Genomic DNA, 19,726 nt, shown 5'->3' with positions numbered 1-19,726 from the left:
AGAAAACCTCACCCGGGAGATGTCCAGGAGGCTTCCTAACTGGATCCCTAAAGGCTGGTTTATGCTTGACGCGTCCGCGAAGTCCGCACGGCTCCGTGCGGAAAAGTTGCGTCATTTTAACAATCACGCCTCCGCACGGCCCAAACTTTCCGCACCGCGCACCTAGGAAAATTTCTAACCACGCGGACAGTCAGACGCGGAAAAACATGGCGGACAAGCAAGAACTAGTATGGCAGAGTTTCGTAAATACAGACATTTGTATGATTCAGCTCTCAAAGATCACCGTGATCAACATGTTGTTAATAATTCTTGGAGAGAAATAGCTCGCACTGTCGGAAAAGACGAGGACGCTGTTGAAAATGCTGGAATGCCATGTTGTAAACAACAGTTTTTACTTCTACTATGGTGTAGTGTTGGATGCATGCCATAGAGCTCCATGCTGCCCCCTACAGTTTGGGAGAATATTGGATCACCGCAGAGACGAGCAGCATGAACCATAAACGCTGCGAGTTGTGAAGCGCGTTCCATCCGCGAGCCGCATCACCAAGCGGAAAGTGAATGCGTCAAGCATAAACCAAGCTTTAGCCACCTCAACTGGCTTCTCTCAATTTGGAGCAATGGATCTACTCCAAGCCCCTCCCTAATGACCAAGCTTCCTACCCTATCTCTAAGAGAGATCCCAGACACCCTGAGAAAACTCATTTCAGCCGCTTGTATCCACGTTCTCGTTCTTTCAGTCACCACCCAAAGCTCGTGACATTAGGTGAGGGTAAGAACGTTAAATCTGTAAATCAAGAGCTTTGTCTTCCAGCTCAGCTTTCTTCACCACGACAGACCGGTGTAACACCCGCATCACTGCAGACACAGCACCAATCCACCGATCGATCTCCTGATCCATCTCTCCATCATTTACAAGGAAGAAATCAAGATTCTTAAACTCCTCCACTTGAGGAAGAACCTAATCCCTGACCTGGAGAAGGCATTTTACCCTTTTCCAACTCAAGACCATGGACTCGGATTTAGAGGAGCTGATTAAAAATTGTATTCCCCTAAATCTTTCCTAAGAATATATGGATTAGAATGAACATTATTTGATTAAAAATTCAAGAAAACTACATTTTTTTTAATGACGAAAATAAGTGCGGAGGTCCCAATAAATACATTTGTCATCATTTTCTTGTTAGCTCACTTTTGTAACTTGATTAAAAAATATATTTTGGTGAAGATCTGTCTGCTATAAGATCTTTTAAACCACAACTTCCTGAATAGTTGCCTCAAAGGCCTAAATTAAAGTCTGTGATTACAACAAACAGGCCCCTGCGTGTGTTTCCATGCCTCGGCTCAGTCCCTGCAGGTACGGTGAGAGAAAAACAAAACAATTATATGGAAACACAAGAACCCATTTTAACTGTTTACTCAGATATTTGTCTACACAGGAAAGTCTCACTGAGACACAAAGTCTCATTTTGCAGACATTAAATCACTGATCATTTAAAGTTGCACAATGTCTCAACAGAAATAGCCCTCCATCAACACTGTTTTGTGTTTCTACAGCTTAGATTGTGCTGGTTTCTTTGGCCAGAGAACATCCTCCCATGTCAACACGTTTGAGCCATATTCACACACATTATAAACCTTAAAATCTCACTGAACTGATTTAAAAGGCAGAAACAAGCACATCAGTTCTAATACAATCATATGTATGCATATCCCTCTCACTTTGTGACACGTTGGTTTTCACAAACCCGCCGAAGCAAAGATCTCATCGATGTCATCAGATGCGATCTCTGACCTATCTAGAGCCTTGCTCTGCAGGTTTTCTTTAAAATACGCCGACAGATGATGCTCTTTCCGTCGTCTGACCAGTCTTGTCTTTTTTGCCTCCATTCGGACCTTAAACAGCATAAATTGGGTCTTGAGTGAATGCAAAGTTCTCGTCGGACTAGCAGTTCTTCTGACTGGAGCTGAGGAAGAACAAGTCTTTGCCCTGGATCTCTGAAGAGACAAAGCCCAGCGGACCTCCTGTCTGAAGACCTGGAACTTCCTCTGCAAGCTGAGGACAACAGAGCATTTAGGCATCCATGTCACAGACGTAGGTATTAATACTTGTGGTATTTTTTTATATTTATAATGCTCTTACTTGTATCCTGCTGCTTCCAGACATTTTAACCTCTGGCACTTTAAATGCAGGAAGCTCAGGAGACGTTTAGTTCTCCTCATCCTCAACGATCTGCACTGTGAAATAATGTCCTCTAGATTGGCAGACATGCGAGAGAACGTGGATGCATCTTCTACTTGTTTCCTGGCCTTCTGTTTCTTGAAAAGGTCTCCCGAGATGGATTTACACTTGGTTTGTTCCTGATGGTTAATAAATACATGTGCTTGATATTTAAATTTACGGTGAAGGATGAAATAGTAGTTTTTACATACCTTATTGAAAAGAGGCTTAATGTCAGCATCAAGACCAATATCTGGAGAAAGATGATTATGAGTAATGACATTACTTTATAAGCACATGTGAATTAAAATAAGGAAGCTTAACAACACACTACGAATAAAAGCAACTGCTCCAGGTTGGGGCTGGGCGATATGACGATTTTAGACCGTTTTACGATCTACACATCTGACGGTCTGTCATTTTTGAGAGACCTTTTTATCACGATTCACAGCTCTGCTGTTGAATTTCTGCCTCTGAATGAAAAGGGAACTTACCCCAGGCGAATGACACGCCTTTGTTTGACCCTTAACCAATCAGAGTGAGTCATAGTAATATATTAGTGCCCCGCTTGTTTTCACCTGTGTGTGAACACACATGGCTTCGGCTGCGGCTGAGAGCGACAACGAGGTTTTCGCTCCGAAGAGGAACGCCTCGTCCATTATATGGAACTGGTTTGGTTTTTCACCAGATGACAAAGAGCAGCGAAACGTCATTTGCAAAGTTTGCAAGGAGAGCGTCAAGGCAAGTGATGGCAACACCACAAACTTGTTTAATCACTTTAAAAGAAGGCACCCCAAACAATCCAATGAGAGCCAGCTGGCAGCTAAAGCTAAAAAGCCTGCAGCTGCAGCGGCTAGTGCTTCTTCCAGGCAGCAAACGCTAACAGAAACACTCACAAAACACACTCCCTACGACAGAGACAGCAGACGATGGAACAGCGTGACAGATGCAGTGACGTACCACTTGGTTAAAGATTTGTGTCCCGTGCGAACACTAGGAGTGGGATTTAAGAAAATGATAAAAACATTGGATCCGCGCTACGAGTTTTCCAGCCGCAAGTATTTTTCGAACACCGCCATTCCACGCATGTACGCTGAATGCAAAGTGAGAGTTGCAGAAAATATTCAGAATGCGCAGTTTTTTGCTACCACAAGCGATCTCTGGTCCAGCCGCACATCAGAGTCATATTTGAGCTTAACTATCCACTACATGAGCAACTGGGAGCTACATAGTATTTTGAACAAGTTAATGTTTGCACAATACGTTTGCAATTGACATGTTTGCACTTTAAATATGTTTACGATTTTAATTTATGTTAAGTTACTTGAAAAACGAGAAAAACTGATTTTTGTAATTGTTTCTCTCAGGGCTTTTATCATCTCTGGTGTGAGTTTAAAATATAAGTGTGTTAGCACTGTGTTGATTATCCCTAATATGAATAAATGTTTGTTTATTCAATGTTTCTCTTCTTTAATACGCAATAGAAGTTATGCTATTCATGGATAAAAAATCGTGATAAAATCGAAATTGTGATAAAATATTGGAAAAATCGTGAAATTCTATTTTTGCCATATCGCCCAGCCCTAGTCCAGGTAAAACAGAAGACAAGACACTATACCTCTTTTGACCAAAACCCCCAGGTCTTCTGTAATCTTCCTCTTCTTTCCCTGGGTTCTCTCTTTATCTGGAACATTCTTTTTGCTTTGCTGCTTTATCTTCTGATCTTTGACGTGAGAGTGAAATGCACAATGCGTCTTCAGTAATAATTTATCAGAAGGACTCAGAATCTCAGCGATAGTAGCTGGCAGGGAGATGCCAGTGAGGTATGGCATGGGTTGGGCCTGGGACACATCCCTGAGGAGTTCCAGGACATTCGGGTACAGTTTGGCGAGCCCAACCAGGATACCACGGAAAATCACCCTGGTAAGGCACAGAAAAGGAGAACTTCAACAGTTTTTACATTTTAAGATACTGGTTTCAAACTGGTTTCAGTGGTTCTTAAGCCAGTACCTTTAGCAACTTCACATTGGACATAACTCTGTAGGCCTCCACTGACCAGAAACTGCTATCAGTTCGCCAATAAAAAGCCCAAAAAAGATCTAAACATAGAGGTAAAACCAGAGTGAACCTCGGCACAGCCTACACTCATCTGAGGGAGTTAAACGAAGCTACAAAATTTCAGACTGATGGTGACCTGGATTTGTTGCTACTGCACGTGTAAATTTAAAAAATAAACATTTTTTTTTCCCAATGGTGTGGACCTTTTTACTTTGTGGATCATTTGGTATCAGTTGGCTCTTGTTCATCATTAGCGCTAGCTACAGCAGTGTTGTAAACAAGAGCCCCATTCCCACCTGTACCGGGTCGGCCCGGGCCGGGTAGCCCCAGTCGGCCCCAGCCTGGCCCGGTTGATTCCACACATCATTGCCTTAAGCCCATGTGGGCTGCTTCTACCCACCAATCAGAGGCTTGCTCTAATGGAAGGTGTGAATTTGCTGTCAGCAGTGGGCGTGTTGGCCCTGGTCGGCCTGAAGCAGTACCCCTTGGGAAGAGGGCCGAGAATGAGCCTTGGTTGGCCCGGGAAAATTCCAGGCCACCCAGATATGTAAACAACCTACGCTACCCGGCCCGGGCCGACCCGGTACAGGTGGGAATGGGGCTTAATGGACCATTCCCACCTGTACCGGGTCGGCCCGGGCCGGGTAGCGTAGGTTGTTTACATATCTGGGTGGCCTGGTATTTTACCGGGCCAACCAAGGCTCATTCTCAGCCCTCTTCTCTCGAGGGGTTCTGCTTCAGGCCGACCAGGGCTAACACACCCACTGCTGACAGCAAATTCACACCTTCCATTAGAGCAAGCCTCTGATTGGTGGGAAGAATCAGTCCACATGGGCTTAAGACAAGGATGTGTGGAATCAACCGGGCCAGGCTGGGGCCGACCCGGTACAGATGGGAATGGCCCATAATCTAACACGAGGCACTGCTCCGAAAATGATCAGTAAAAATGGCTTTTTCTGGAGTTACATTTGCTCCAGCCTCTATTTTGCAGTTTCTCAAAGTTTCTCTTACCACAAACGACTGAGCATGCTGGTGATCACCAAACACAATAACACAAACTCCTCCAGTTTCATTTGCTGCCTCGTGAGTCTGAAACAAAAATGTGTTAAGGATAAACCCCCCCCCCAGCAATAAAGTGATCAGAAAAAGACTAAACCCTAACTAAGACGCCAGCAGTCAAAAACGACATGACACCGATACTTTTATGATGCACACAGATAACACAATCCTCTAAAACAGGATACATAAAGGCTCTTTTGCAGCGGGTCAAGGTGCAGCTTAGGAGTTTGCTGGCTCCCAGGACTTTGAGGCAGGTCCACTCCAGCGTGGGCTGACTTGGAACATTGCACTCACCGCTCTTGGTGCACAGTGTCCTAAAAATGCACACAAATTAACATTAGTTTGAAAAAAGCTGTGTAAGGTTGCGCTTTAGATATTTTAAAACTTGATTTGACCTATCCTGTTTCATCAACTATAAAGGAAGAGCCTTGGGTTGTTTGCTTCTTACATTTGAATCTTAGTTGGACACAAATTTGCAAGATCCTCAAGAGCTGCATCAAGCTTCATGTTCTTCAGTCTGTTTACACATTGTTCAACCTGTGGGAGAAGTCAGACATGACAAATACATCTAAAGAAGTCCACATCAAAACAGTTATTCTGCAGCTTTGGTGCTGACCTGTTGTAACCCCTTGAACGTCTTGTTGCCTCTCATGCTGTTGTTTAGAACGTACAGCAGCTCGTACAGAACTCTGATTTCCGTCCAAAGAATATTGCTGCGGAGAAGCTTCAGGACTTGGCTGTTTTCCCGCTGCAGGGTTTTGAAAACCTCAGCTAGAAACACACACACACACACACACACACACACACACACACGAGTGTCACCATCGAAGCACACGACGCAAAACCCCTGCGCGCACACGTGAGGGCTGAGATCGGCGCGGTTTTTACGCGTTGAAACGAGCGCGAGACATCAGACAATATAAGTAAAACACGTAATTATTTTAAAGTTAAAAAGCCAAACCTGTTGTTGATGTGAGACGTATGTGGACGCTTGATGTCGCACTGGGAAAGGGAATGTTTACCCTGTTCCATGGTTCCGCAGCCATGCTTTCTGCATTCCATGTACGGAAGCCGATTAGCCAATAGTGTTCGAGTGTGTGACGTCAACATTGGATTTAAAGGTACAGAAACAAGTTTGACACTTGAAATCGAAAATTGAAAATAATAAAACTAATAGATAAATAAGACATTTGCTTATTCTTCTATATTTTTTAAATTGTTACAGAAACAATTTACCATTTTTAAAAATCAAAGTATTTCTAAGACATTTTGAAGTGAAATTCAACATATTTTGAATATTTAAAATCTACAGAAAAAAGGATATTTTTGATAATGTATTTATACACTATGTGGTAAAATTGGAAACATTTATTAAATATTGAATAAATATTTTTAAATAATTTTACAAGTTTGCCATCCCCACGTGCTTGAGCTACTTATTTTTTTTAATGTTGCAATATTTGCAACTCTGCTCTTGCAATGTGCACACATTTAGAAAATGAATTAACGTGAATACTTTGCTTGCATAATAAAGTTTTAACACCCAGTAAAAACTGTACCAACAGATTTGTTGTAATAAAAACAATGTGTTTTATTTAACAAATGCAAGAAAATGAAACAAACTAATAACAAGATGACTCCAGTGATTCACTTAAACTCAATTTTCTTTATCCAGTTGATAACTTTCAGGTTGATCTCATCCATCACAGAATCCTCAGACCTTCCTTTCACTTTCAGTCCATGGCTGCCTCCTGCTATCCATAAAACTTCAGCCTGAGCTTTTATATCTTTCAGTACTCCACTGAAAAGCTCCTAAAAAAGATAAGTAAATACAATGACTGAAATATAATTGTGAAAGTTGAAATGGATAAAATAATACATGATGTCACTAAATTATAGATTTTAGGATATAATGAACATAAAATTAAACAAATAAAAAACTGAATAAGTGAACTTAAAAGGTACCAGGATGAAGGCCCGGTACATATTTCACCCTCACCCTGTCACACATGTTGTCCTCAGTGCCAGACACAAACAGCACATGAAGGCACTCAGGCAGCATCCGGAGATCTTCGCTCCGCTGGTGATGGATATGCCTCTGTCCTGGAGGATGCAGGGGGAAAGAGAGACAGATGACTCCCTGCACTGCTGCTTCCTTCGACTCCTCACTCAGCTGCCTGGCCAGTGCTGCTGCAGCACGACATCCCAATGACCTGCCTGTCAACATACAGAAAAAAATTTTAAAATATATATTTGTTTTATTTTTAATACTCGTTTCTGTTTCATATGTAATTAAGTTTTAGAATATGGCAACTGATCATTTCCTTGGCTTTTACCTCCAACAAACGTGTGTTTTATTGTATACTTCTGATATGATTTCAAGTAGTCCTAGAGCAAAAACACAGCAACGTGTGAATACACACTAGAATTTATTAACATAATTTTATAAAAAATGGAAAACCCTTACCCACACTGCACAATACGCCTTAACTCTATAACTCAGATTTAAGCCTTTACACGTAAAACGAAGGCAGATGAAACCATTTGATGCTAAAGTGTGTGCCAGAGAAACCAGATGTTTGTAGTTCATGTCTCCCCCTGCTCCGTGTGTGAGTACAACAGCTGTATGGACATCTTTTACTGAGGCTGGGACACACAAAGCAGCATCCAGTACTTTTGTCCCAAACGGGACCTTCACCTGTTCCTGAAAGTTAACAACGGCAAAAACGGTGTTTTTTTTAACTTGTGAAATTCTTATCTGTTCCATTTACCTTGAGACGCTCATAATCATAATCTGGCTTGAGTTAAGGTCAATAGTATATTAATTAGTAGTGTTTAAGTAACTTTTACCTCATCAAACGTCGCCATTGATTGCATCTGCTTCTTAATTAAAAATGAAGCTCGACAACGAAGGCGAGCCATCTAGCGGTCAGGAGGTGTAACTGCAACCGGCGTCGGCGACTTCAGCAGCTCAAGAATAAGAAAACATTATATAAATAGGAATGTTCTGTTCTGTGGAAGCACATTCCCGCCACTCTAAACTATTATTTTTCTCATAATTATTATTTAGTTAATCCCAACATTATATAATAATAATAATAATAATATAAAATAATATCCAACAATTATGAGATAGGTATCTCTTAAGTGGCGGCAATGGGCTTTCATATAAAAGCTAAGTCCTAGGACTTTTTTAGTATCTATATTATGAGATACTATCACATAAATCTGAGATATCTAAGGCATATGAGACCCTGTCTCATTAGTATGACTTAGATATCTCATAAATACTGGTTGAAGGCTTTGTTAATAATCATCTCTGAAATTGGCATACGAGTTTTAGGCTTGTGTACATGTTGAGTTGTAAGTAGAACAACAATGAAACAAAACAACAGACAGCATTAAAACATTTATTATAAAATTACAAATTCATAGACATGTTTTTATTAATTATGTAAAATATCAAGTGTTCATAGTTCATCTTTTGCCTGAAAAAGTAAAAGAAAACAAATCATATTTTTTGTTTGAAAATGACACAATGATCACAATTGCTTGCAAAACAGCAAAATTATGTTTTCATAGTGGTTTTGTGTAGTGCAGTGACAGTTTTAATCCAGCAGAGGGAGCCATACACCATAAAGTTCTATTACATTTGCAAAAGTAAGAGTTTCTAACCTGGCAATGCTTTTTAAGATAACACATTTTTTAATTCACAGGTGAACTATTTAGAACATCATTTACAAATGTTTCTTTTAAACATTCATTAGTAAATATGTGCAGGTGCAGTTTGAGACACAGGACTGATCTAAACCCTTACCGGAGTCCGGTGGCAGGAGCATGGGAACAGGTCATCAGTGGGCTGCTCAACAAGCACCATGTCCTTCCGAACATTAGGCTCAGTGATCTGGAGTTTAGCATATTCCTAAATGAAGCGCCACAGCCGTGAGAAAGTTAAGCATCGATATTGCAGTTTATTATTACTGCACAAGTGCAAGACTGATACCTTAAATAGTTTGTAGTAGTAGCAAAAGACACCATCTCCCATAAGGTGGCTGCGTGCAAACCGCTGTCCTGCAAGTGCAATTTTCTTTGCCTGCAAGACAGCAGAAATATTATTTGCATAATTTTTACAAAAAAAAAAAAAAAAAAAAAAAAAAAAAACAAAGACTGGCATCAGTTAAAATGGTAAAATGACCTTTATTTGTATAGCACCCTCTTAGGCCTGATTTATGCTTCTCCGTCTGCGTCAGTGCGGAGACACGCAACGCCATTATCCGTCCTTGCGTAGGGCTCCGTCAGGCACGCAAGTACGTACGGAGTCGAGCCCACTTTTTTAAACATCCGTCGAACGAGACGGATTACGCAAGCTTGTGATTGGTCAGGACGCCGCTGTTGTTTACAGCGCCGCCATGGCAAAGAGAGCCGAGGATAACTAGCGGCAGACACGGAGAAGCTTGAAGAATACCTCGAGAAAAAATTAAAAATATGAACGTTTAATTCTCCCGTGACTGGAGGAGTGAAAAGATGCACAGCAAGCGTTTTATTTGTGGACGGAAATGACAGGAAACGTGGGTTTAGAGGTGGGGAGCGCATGGAGAGGTGGGAGAATGAGAGACAAATACGTCCGTGTTAAAAGTCTCTTATATACACAAAAAACACAATATAAACACACGATCTTGGACCGAGACATGACAGGATACCACAGAACAGCGCTACGCCCTCTGCTGTCCTGCCGGGGAATTGCTTTGCAACACTCTCCAGGAGACGGAGAAGTAGGAGAGCAAAACGCTTCCGTCAATCCGTGCGTGTCTGTCCCTTGCGGAGCTGACGGAGAAGCATAAACCAGGCTTAGGGTTCTACAACCCCCCCCCCCCCCCCCCCCCCCAAGGCGCTTCACAACACAATCAGTCATTCACCCATTCACACACACATTCACACACTGGTGGGGATGAGCTACGATGTAGCTACAGCTGCCCTGGGACACACTGACAGAGGCGAGGCTGCCGAGCACCAGCGTCACCGGTCTCTCCGACCACCACCAGCAGGCAACGTGGGTTACGTGTCTTGCCCAAGGACACAACAGCAGAATTCTCTGGTCGGAGCTGGGATCGAACCTGCAACCTTTTGATTACTGGCCAACCTGCTCTACCTCCCACCTCCTGTCCCCAGTCTAGTAAAGGCTCATTACCTCTTCATCGTGGTCTTGAGCCCAGCGGATCTTTTCCAGCAGATCTCCCAGGTCTGCTTTAACAGGGATGTAATGTTCCCACGGTCGCAGCTGGTGGTAGAAATGCTCATAGTATCCAGAATCCTGCTTCAGGACCACACTGTCTCCAGCCAGCAGGTACGGCAGACGGTACGCCGCTACAGTACCATCAATGTTTATTTGGTACTTGTACTGGAAGTAGACAAAGAATGGAAAATTAGGATTTCCTGTGTTTACAGACTTTGATGCTGTTCCTCCTAGCAAAGAAACGTCTTTTCTTGAGTTTAGTGTTGCTGGTGCAAAGCAGAGATGAGTATTATGTTACAGTGAGCCCCGCAGAGTAGGAAAATGTTATGTTTTCACAGAGTATTAAAAAATAACCACCTTGAAACAATCTCACCTTAAAAAAGTCAAAAAAGGAGACGTGTTTGACCATCGGCCCATAGAGGCTCTCATCGTGTTTGAAGAAGAAGAAGTTGGTAAACGCAGCATCTATCGTGTCGGGGTGTGCCCTGGAAAGCTTGACCAGCTCCAGACGCTCCTGACGACTGTCCCGCCCCCTCCAGAAGGCTGTGGCGTTCTTCTCCGACCACGGCGGCCCCGTGTTGGCCTGGACGGACATCATGTCCAAACTCACTCTGTTCATCGCAAAAACAAACAAACAAACAAAAAAAAAAGACGTTTACGTGTTAGGAGACTGGTATATTTTTGGAAATCTGTGTTGAAAAGTGATTCTAGAGTCTCGTGTTCCAATGGGAACAGCTTCAGCTAGCCGGTCATTGTGACCTGCTGCGTTCCCGTGTGAGAATAACACTTTTCTTTAAGCTCGTAAATTAAAACAGAGACCTGTAGGAAAACAGCTGTAATGTGATAATGATACTTCTTTGTATAATCTGCAGAGAAACAAGTGAGAAAAATAGATTTTGGGGGTTTATTTTAATACAGAAATACTTTTTTTTAACCGTTTTCTTATCGAATAGTTCCAAAGTGCACAAGTTCATATGCAGAAAATGACTGACTGTAAAAAAAAAAAAATAATAATAAAAAAAATATATAACTTTTGAAGTTTTGAATGATTTAAACTGAATTCTACTCTTGTGCTCAGCAATACTTAAGAAAAAAGTCCTCTTGAGTAATGGATGCTGACACCTGCCTCCCCATGGTCTCAAGAACGGACTCTGTCAGGTCATAAGTGGGCATGACGATGTCTCTGGTGTTGTTGGAGCCACACCAGGAGAAGATAGGATGGAGCTTCTCTGTGGGTTTCCTCTTCTCCAGTGGCCAGTCACCCAGGTTCACAAAGAACTCCAAGTCAGGGAGCCACACCTAACGCCACAAAAAGAAACGGTCAGGTTCTGCACTGCTGTGAGAATTTGAACCTTAAAGTGACTGAGTGTATTTTTCCAGGCGATGGGGGCAGTAGATACCAGAATTGTTGCAACATCTGTTGTGTTGCGGTAAGACCTTACCAACAGATGCCCATCAGGGTCAAAAACCTCTGGGGAGTGCAAACTTCAGCAAAATCACAAGCACATCAGGCTCCCTTTCATCAGTGGCAATGAGTAAAGACGTAAATGTTTAAAACAACAGCGCTTATGAAGGGTTAAAGTTTAGTATCTGCTTGTTACTAATCAGTAAATGCATTTTGTCCTCATGGGCTCCCGTAGAAGCAAACATGGCGTCTAATATAGAGTCATCCAGAGACTTAGACCCGCTCCCATACATTTTTTGACCTGATTTTTATGGTTATACGTTACAAAGCTGCCAATACTTTTCAACAACTGGGCATCATTTGATTCATTTCAACCACATTTTGATGGATATTTCTAGAGACTAACAACAAAAACTCCACATTGTTCCTTTAAAGTAACTTACAAATGCTTACATAACACAATCTGACTCTGTTCTACGAGATAAAGGAGGTAATCTTTCATAGTTGCCTCCCCTGGCTTCTACAGCAAAAATGAATCATTTATGAGCCTAAAGGAAGTCATGCCCATCTACTTCCAGTCCATGGGTCCTCCAGTCTAGTGAACTAGACCAAATTCTTGCTTTGCAAAGTTTGGTCTAGGCACGCTCCATTGGAACCTCCGCAGCTCCTACCAGGACTCTGGCTAGCCAATCACAGCTCTCTAGAGGGGTTTCAAACACATAAAGAGCTGGGATTGGTCCATAATGGTGGGCCAATCATAGTGCTCTATCTGCTTAGTGAACAAATCACAGAGCTGTATCCGCTTTGTGGGCCAATCAGGGCACTCTATATGCCTGGTGGGTGGGATGATGCAGCAGAGTGAAACAAGAGTATGTCACATTCATTGTCCAGTGGAATGCGGAGATCATTTGAAAGACAACGGTAGAACCCGCCCCACAACCGAGAGCCGTCAATGGAGCATGGCCAGACTAAATAATACATTTATTTAGTCTGGCTTGCCAGGCTATGGGTCCCCTATTGCCCCCCCCCCAATTAAAAATGATTACATATACACATGCATGCAGGAGAATCATTACTTCGTACAGGGAACTGAATGTGTGTGTGAATGAGTGTAACAGTGTGATCCACAAGAGCAGCAGTCAGTTATAATCTGGAGAAGTTTAGATCTAAAGGTTGTAAAAGATGTCAAAGTTGCACGTTTAAGGGTGTTTTCAATCAATCAATCAATCAACTGGACTTTATTGTCACTTCAGCCATATACGGTTTGTACACAGTGAGGCGAAACAACGTTCCTCCAGGACCTACATGCAACATAAATTTACAACATAAAATAACAGGGAACTCACTAAACTATGTAATTAAGGACAGAACAGACTGACCTAATATGACATGTCCTCTCTAAGTAGGTAGTGGTGAAGGAACAGTAAACATGCAAAAATAAAGCATTAACAGGTTAATATATGAGTCCAGCCTCCATGCTTTGAGGTAGTTGAGTTGAGCTTAGTGATAGAGTGTGTGTGTGTGTGCGTGTGTGTGCGTGTTTGTGTGGGTGCGTGTGTGTGTGTGTGCTCATGCGCGCGTTTATCAGTCCAGTCCCTTTTTGTTGAGGAGACGAATGGCTTGTGGAAAGAAGCTGTTGCACAGTCTGGATGTGTGTGCCCGAATGCTTCGGTACCTTCTTCCAGATGGCAGGAGTGTGAAGAGTGTGTGAAAGGGGTGTGACCAATCAGCCACAATGCTGGTGGCTTTGCGGATGCAGCGTGTGGTGTAGATGTCCTTAACTGAGGGGAGAGAGACTCCGATGATCTTCTCTGCTGTTCCCACTATCCGCTGTAGGGTCTTGCGGTCAGATATTGCACAGTTCCCAAACCAGGCAGTGATACAGCTGCTCAGGATGCTCTCAATAGTTCCTCTATAGAAGGTGGTCAGGATCAGTGGTGGAAGCTGGGCCCTTCTCAGTCTTCTCAGAAAGAAGAGACGCTGTTGTAAGTTGTTCCAGTCACACTGCTGCAAAGCGGAAGGATTTGCGGCCAAAGACTTTAGAGGTGTTGGGGATGATGAGCTGAATATATTCACTAGACCTAGTGTGATGTTTATTATGGGCGAGGTCATGGACGTAATTTTCACTTTAGAAGTGGGGGGGACACGGGGGGGGGGGGGGGTCTTTACAGTATGTTCTAATGGGAAACAGGCTTCAACACAAACGGTTGTTTTCTGCTTGGTCCTAGAGCTCAACCAGTGTCAATTTAATATAGCATAATATTGTTTTTGGATGGTAAAAAGTGCAGGGGTCAAAACTTGACTTTGGAAAAAGTGGGGGGGACATGCCCCCCTGTCCCCCCCACTATTACGTCCATGGGCGAGGTGAAGAAGCGAGGACAGATAGAGAGGTGTCTTGCCTAGAATCGTCTTGTAGACAAAAAGACGCCAGTGATGGACTCTCCAGGTGTGAAGGGAGGGCCAGCCCACCAGTTTATAGAGATCACAGGGGTGAGTGTGGAGGGGCATTAGTGACAAAACGGATGCCTGAGTGATAAAGAATGTCCAGATTTTTGAGGGCAGAGCATGAAGCCATTTTGTAGATGATGTCACCGTAGTCCAGAATTGGTAGTATTGTCATTTTAATGGGTTTGGCAGCATGCGTGAACGAAGCTTTGTTATGAAAAAGAGAAGCTAATCTTGCTTTGACTTTTGTTTGCAGATTGTTGATATGAGTGGTGAAAGACCACGAGGAACCCGGTCACACATGCCTGTAAATGTTAAAGACACATTTGGACGCTTGTTTTCGACAGATAGCAAGAATTTACTTTGGGGGTTTTTGTGACAACATTTAGTGGAGTCCAGCTGCTCGTCTCAACAAATCATCAAAGCAGACAAGCAGCACAAGGAGCAGGAAAACGGCTAAGTTTAGCGAGTTTCACGTCTTTCTTCCAGGATGAAAGACGAAGCATTAAACACGGAGAAAGCTGCTATTAATCTGGCCATGTGGTGTGTAGCATACGCTGGGGGACAAAAGATTCTGCTGCGACATCATAAATGCGACGCCTGATTTGTAGTCACTGTTATTACAAATGTTACAAGAAAATACATTTTGATTTATTGTACAGACATACGTGATTATTTCTTATTTAAACTGAAATACAACATTTGTGTGATTCAGGGCACTCCTTCAGTTTTTTGGGGTCAGGTGACCCGTTCGCTGATTGGCAGGGGAGTGGAGTATCCATAAGACGTAGCTGTCAATCAACGATAACGCAACCCAGTTCCTGGCACGCACCATGGAGTGACTCAACTGACGCACCGCCACATCAGCCTAGCTTGAATTTGCTCTGTGAAACTTTCCTTTGCTTGAAATAAAGCAAAAAAAAAAAAAAAAAAAAAAGAAAAAGAAAAGAACAACCTAGCTTAAATGCTAACTCGACCTCCACCGAATTCATGTCAGAGTGTACACCTGAAGCTAAATGTGGAAGAGGAGGGAGGTGAACAAATAGGGATTCATCTTTTGTGTGTTGGAGCTAAGTGATTAGCTTACATCAGACTAGCCTAAAGCCCGAGTTACGCTTCTCCGTCTGCGTGTCCGTGCGTGTCCGTCCCTTGCGGAGCTGATGAAGAAGCATGAATCAGGCTAATGTAGCATTAGCAGTGGTGTGCTAGCATCATGAACCCAGACAGTTTTAGACATTTCATGGCTGCATGGTGGCGCAGTCGTTAGCACTGTTGCCTCGCAGCACGAAGGTTGCAGGTTCGAAACTCGGCTGCAGCCTTTCAGCGTGGAGCTGCGTGTTCTCCCCATGCGTGCGTGGGTTTCCTCCGGGTACTCCGGTTTCCCCACAGATCACAACATGCCCTATAGGTTATAAATTGTAAGTCGCTTTGGACAAAAGCGTCTGCCAAATAAATAAACATAAACATAAACATTTCCCTGCTTGAACACTGCAGATTTGACAAAAACTAATGTTTAGCAGCTGTGTCTGAGCAGGAACATTTAACCCCAACCTGGACATACATGGTTGTATGCGTGCGCAGCATCAGGCGTGGCTTTCAGGCACTTCCAGAAAGGAAAGGGGAGCAAGGGTGGGATTTAAAGGCTGTTCAAATTTAAAATCTCCTCCTCCACTCCTTGATGTCGTCACGCCATGATCCCCAGCTTTAATGCTTTATTAAAAACCAATATAGAACAAAAAAAGAATATTGCATATTTGTGTACTCCGTGTTTTTGTTTCCACGTCAGCGCTCACCTTCCTTGTGATCGACAACAGAATAGCATCCATGAAGATTCTAAAACCAACATGCTCTCCGTACGTTTTCACATAAACCTGAAGAGAAGGAGAATAAAGACCCGTAAAAAAATGATCTTTTATCAAAAAGACGTTTTATCTGCTGCATCATGTGACACTGGGCCTGGTGAAGCAGCCAACACCATCATCTACAGCTCCTCCATCTTTGATTTCAGCACGGCACAGAGGCAAATTCTCACTTTTTGTGTCTCGTTGGATATTTCATTTAAAAGAAATCTGCTTACTGCAGGGGGGTTTTACCCGGTAACTGACTCGGCTACAAATTAGTGTGACACAAAAAAAGACAATTTTCAATGTTTTGTACCATGATTCCTACATTCTAATGGATCTTACTGTTTAACAAACGACTGTGACATTTTAGAATAGAAATAAGTACTAAATGTTGATTTGTTTTACATGTATAAAAGCTTTTTTCTTCAGTTTGCAAATCATGAGGAGGATTTTTGACTGCCTGAAATGAAATAAAACCATACTACTAAGATAAACGTACCTTGTTGTTCTTGATCGTGTAGTGGCAGAGGCTTTGGCGCTCTCCAAAGCGCTTCGGGATCTCTTGTGCATTGAGATACGGGTCCACAGAGGGGTAAAGGGACAGGTCCCTGTTAACCTGGGTAAAGGACTGAGGACAGTGCATGTCCGCCTCCCAATCAGAACCACTCAGCTGAGGACAGTTGCAACCCTCGTGATAGACATGACCTGCAGAGAGAAAGCGTAATCAGACTAGGGTTGTCACGGTAACCGGTGTAGCGGTAGACCCCGGTAAAAAAAGTTGACAATAATAATAACCGTCTTGTTTAAAAAAAAAAAACCATATTATCTTGGTGGGTTTACCGTGGCTGCGGTGTAGGCGCGGTGACCCTTACCAGCCACCGTATCATCTGCTGAAGTTGCCGGCGGCACATGCGCGCTTTGTTGTTTACAACCAAAACTTTCTTGAAGCTAAAGCTGAAATAATGGCGAAAGGAGGAGACGGCAGCGCTCAGGAGGACATTTTTTATCCCTCAAAGGAGACAAAGTCAGAAGTACGGGCATATTTTGGATATTTGAAGAATGCCGAGGGACAGTTGATAGAAGACGGCTATCCTGTTTGCAGCACGTGCAGAAAAAGTGTCTGTGAAAGGCAGCAACGCTTCAAATCTCATGACACATCTGCGTGACCATCACCCACAACTCTACAGTCAACGCAAGGCAAGCTAACGTTAGCGTTTTAGCTAAAATGCGTGATCCGAGGATTTGGGTCGAGGGAGAATGCAACGAGTCGCTATATAAATCAGCCGCAGCGCCGCTACCTGCATATAAACCGTGTCGCGGACACCGCCATGTTGAAATGACGCTATGCATTACGGGGCTCCCAGGGGCAGATAAGAGTTGGTCTCTCTCCGAGAATAATTATGAATTTAACAATGATTACTGCCTGATGACATTTTCCCACATCTGCAAAGCTCACTGGAAGGACACAAACCGAGGACAACATTTTCCTGATATAGGGTTTATTACTCAAGTAAGGGTAAAAAAGTATCTGATTAGAAGGCTACTTGAGTACTGAGTATCATCTGATCTAATATTTTTAAAATGATGACATCAAACAGACATAAAATAAGAAGTTATGGGCAAATATTGGTATTTTAAAGACTAAAGGGAAAAATGTAAACAAATAAACAACATAATTACAAAATAACACATTTTAGGCAAAATTTAGACACAAACTGAGGACAATATTTCCTAACATACAGGGTTTATTTAATTGTGTGAAAATGTAGCACGTTTAAAAAAAATACTGCGATAATACCGAAAACCGTGGTAATTTTGGTCACAATAACCGTGAGGTTAAATTTTCACACAGTGACAACCCTAAACCTGCAGATAAAAAAACAAGATTTTACCTTTGAGGATATACGGTGACTTTGCGACATGCCTGTCCTTGAGCAGAACGTGGATGTGCAGGTCGGCGTAGGTGGCGTACATTCTGTAGCGAACCAGGAAAGACCCATCTCGACGATCCAGGACTTGAATCCAGATCCTGGTAAAGTGTTCCGTTGGAGACACAATCTTCACTTGAAAGACCTTGTCACCAGGCGATGTTGTGAAACTTTGAGAGTCAGAAAACAAAGACGAGGCGTGTAAAGTTTTTGCATGATTAAGAGAAACAAGAAATGTCCACACAGGAAAACCTTCGTCTTCGAAGTTTCGTCTCTAAAATCTGACTTTCGAATTTTCCATCATTCATCTTGAGGCCAGGAAAAGCAGAAACCGGACATCCATTGTTATTAACAATAACAAATTATCTATTAAAGTTGTTGTTCATGTGATCTCGTGGCTTTTGAGTGCCGGCATGATGTCAGGTCTCCTCTGTAAAAGATGGCAACAATGGCACGGCATTTTCTGCAGCAGGGACAATTAAAGTGAAGTAACTAAAACCCCAAAAAGAGTGAAACTGATCCGACTAAACAAAGAATCCACCCAGAATATGATGCCCTCAGTGGCCTCTGTCAGAGAAAATAGATTATCTGATGATGCTTAACTTCTGTGTTTGGGGTCAAAGCTGTTATTTTCATATATCAGTTTAAATTTTCACCAAACAACATAAATCTGGGGGTAACTGCACACATACAATAACATCAGGACCAGAGGGCTACTTTTATTCCTTCTACCGTTACTAACACCATCAACAGCAATAATGTGATTTTCTACAAAATTGCATGTAAGATTTTGTAATATCATACTTTTGAATCACAAACTCTGATCCATTCTTTATTTCAGTTGAAAATGGACCAGTTGTAAAAGTATAACTTTGTGTTAACTTATGATTATGTAAATAATAATAATAATAATAATAATAATAATAATAATAATAATAATAATAATAATAATAATGATAATAATAATATCAGGCAAACTTACTTTTTCCCCAAGCTGTCCGCTGCCTGTATGTAGAAGAACCGAGCAGGGAGGACGATGTTCGTCTCCAGGCCTGGCCCCCACACCAAAGTTTTGTCTGCACTGAGTTCCGATCCGTCTCGAGCCCAGACCAGGTCCAGTCCAAACACCCCCAGGCACAAAACCAGCAGCAAAACCAGCGCTGACATCGCCATCTTCTCGTCTCCTTTCTAAAGGAGGTCTTGTCCGCACGCAAGTGCGCTGCTGTCCGCTGAGGTTCAAAATCTGAGAAGATCAGCACGAATATGCCGGTTTCATGTTTGTTACGTCCACACGCTGCAGCGGCGCCATTGTAAGCGTTTAAAATTGGTTCAGGGTTTGTTCATGTTTTTAGTCTTTCCGAGTTTCCAGCAGAGTCGGTAAGAAAATTCCTCTAGGAACCTTTTTTTCCTCGCAGTCTCGGCAAAATTCAAGAATCTGCGGAATTAACGAGGAGGGCGGGTTTAGAACGCCCGGTGAAGGAAACCCATTGACTGTTGTTCAGTCTTAGTGAGCTGTAATTGGCCAGATGACCAAAG

The 19,726-nt window shown here is 42.6% G+C and overlaps 3 protein-coding genes across 3 annotated transcripts; all 3 read right to left on the bottom strand.

Annotated features, from left to right (window-relative positions):
• Positions 1–1,398: 1,398 nt before the first annotated feature.
• Positions 1,399–6,469, bottom strand: nepro (nucleolus and neural progenitor protein). The gene is made up of 9 exons (XM_015966778.3): positions 6,297–6,469; positions 5,952–6,106; positions 5,784–5,872; positions 5,521–5,649; positions 5,288–5,365; positions 3,837–4,138; positions 2,431–2,471; positions 2,141–2,358; positions 1,399–2,053 (listed from the first exon to the last, which is right to left on the bottom strand). The coding sequence occupies exons 1-9, from the start codon at positions 6,379–6,381 to the stop codon at positions 1,738–1,740; spliced, it is 1,413 nt and encodes a 470-aa protein (XP_015822264.1). The 5' UTR covers positions 6,382–6,469; the 3' UTR covers positions 1,399–1,737.
• Positions 6,470–6,800: 331 nt separating this feature from the next.
• On the bottom strand, positions 6,801–8,361 carry tex30 (testis expressed 30). The gene is made up of 5 exons (XM_015966779.3): positions 8,186–8,361; positions 7,803–8,039; positions 7,672–7,723; positions 7,335–7,552; positions 6,801–7,147 (listed from the first exon to the last, which is right to left on the bottom strand). The coding sequence occupies exons 1-5, from the start codon at positions 8,255–8,257 to the stop codon at positions 6,983–6,985; spliced, it is 744 nt and encodes a 247-aa protein (XP_015822265.3). The 5' UTR covers positions 8,258–8,361; the 3' UTR covers positions 6,801–6,982.
• A 370-nt stretch (positions 8,362–8,731) lies between these two features.
• On the bottom strand, positions 8,732–19,627 carry poglut2 (protein O-glucosyltransferase 2). Its single transcript, XM_015966777.3, has 10 exons — positions 19,173–19,627; positions 18,155–18,360; positions 16,762–16,967; positions 16,212–16,289; positions 11,695–11,867; positions 10,942–11,179; positions 10,524–10,733; positions 9,339–9,428; positions 9,153–9,257; positions 8,732–8,823 (listed from the first exon to the last, which is right to left on the bottom strand). The coding sequence occupies exons 1-10, from the start codon at positions 19,361–19,363 to the stop codon at positions 8,806–8,808; spliced, it is 1,515 nt and encodes a 504-aa protein (XP_015822263.1). The 5' UTR covers positions 19,364–19,627; the 3' UTR covers positions 8,732–8,805.
• Between the last annotated feature and the right edge of the window lie 99 nt (positions 19,628–19,726).

This window comes from Nothobranchius furzeri, chromosome 14 (genome assembly GCF_043380555.1).
Source record: "Nothobranchius furzeri strain GRZ-AD chromosome 14, NfurGRZ-RIMD1, whole genome shotgun sequence".
Classification (NCBI taxonomy): domain Eukaryota; kingdom Metazoa; phylum Chordata; class Actinopteri; order Cyprinodontiformes; family Nothobranchiidae; genus Nothobranchius; species Nothobranchius furzeri.
Note: the sequence above shows the minus strand (reverse complement) of the source record. Positions and strands in the feature narration are given on the sequence as shown.

Bases quoted from the DNA above. Each gene is read 5' to 3' on its own strand.
- nepro (XM_015966778.3), bottom strand. From the start codon at position 6,381: ATGGCTGCGGAACCATGGAACAGGGTAAACATTCCCTTTCCCAGTGCG. The intron at 5,650-5,783 runs GTAAGAAGCAAA...GTGCATTTTTAG, and splicing joins TGTCCAACTAAGATTCAAAT to GACACTGTGCACCAAGAGCG. The intron at 5,366-5,520 runs GTATCCTGTTTT...TTTTTGTTTCAG, and splicing joins CGCTGCAAAAGAGCCTTTAT to ACTCACGAGGCAGCAAATGA.
- tex30 (XM_015966779.3), bottom strand. From the start codon at position 8,257: ATGGCTCGCCTTCGTTGTCGAGCTTCATTTTTAATTAAGAAGCAGATG. The intron at 8,040-8,185 runs GTAAAAGTTACT...GTTAACTTTCAG, and splicing joins CAATGGCGACGTTTGATGAG to GAACAGGTGAAGGTCCCGTT. The intron at 7,724-7,802 runs GTAAGGGTTTTC...TTTTTGCTCTAG, and splicing joins AGGCGTATTGTGCAGTGTGG to GACTACTTGAAATCATATCA.
- poglut2 (XM_015966777.3), bottom strand. From the start codon at position 19,363: ATGGCGATGTCAGCGCTGGTTTTGCTGCTGGTTTTGTGCCTGGGGGTG. The intron at 16,290-16,761 runs GTACGTTTATCT...CCTTCTCTTCAG, and splicing joins ACACGATCAAGAACAACAAG to GTTTATGTGAAAACGTACGG. The intron at 9,258-9,338 runs GTATCAGTCTTG...CGCTTCATTTAG, and splicing joins ACTACTACAAACTATTTAAG to GAATATGCTAAACTCCAGAT.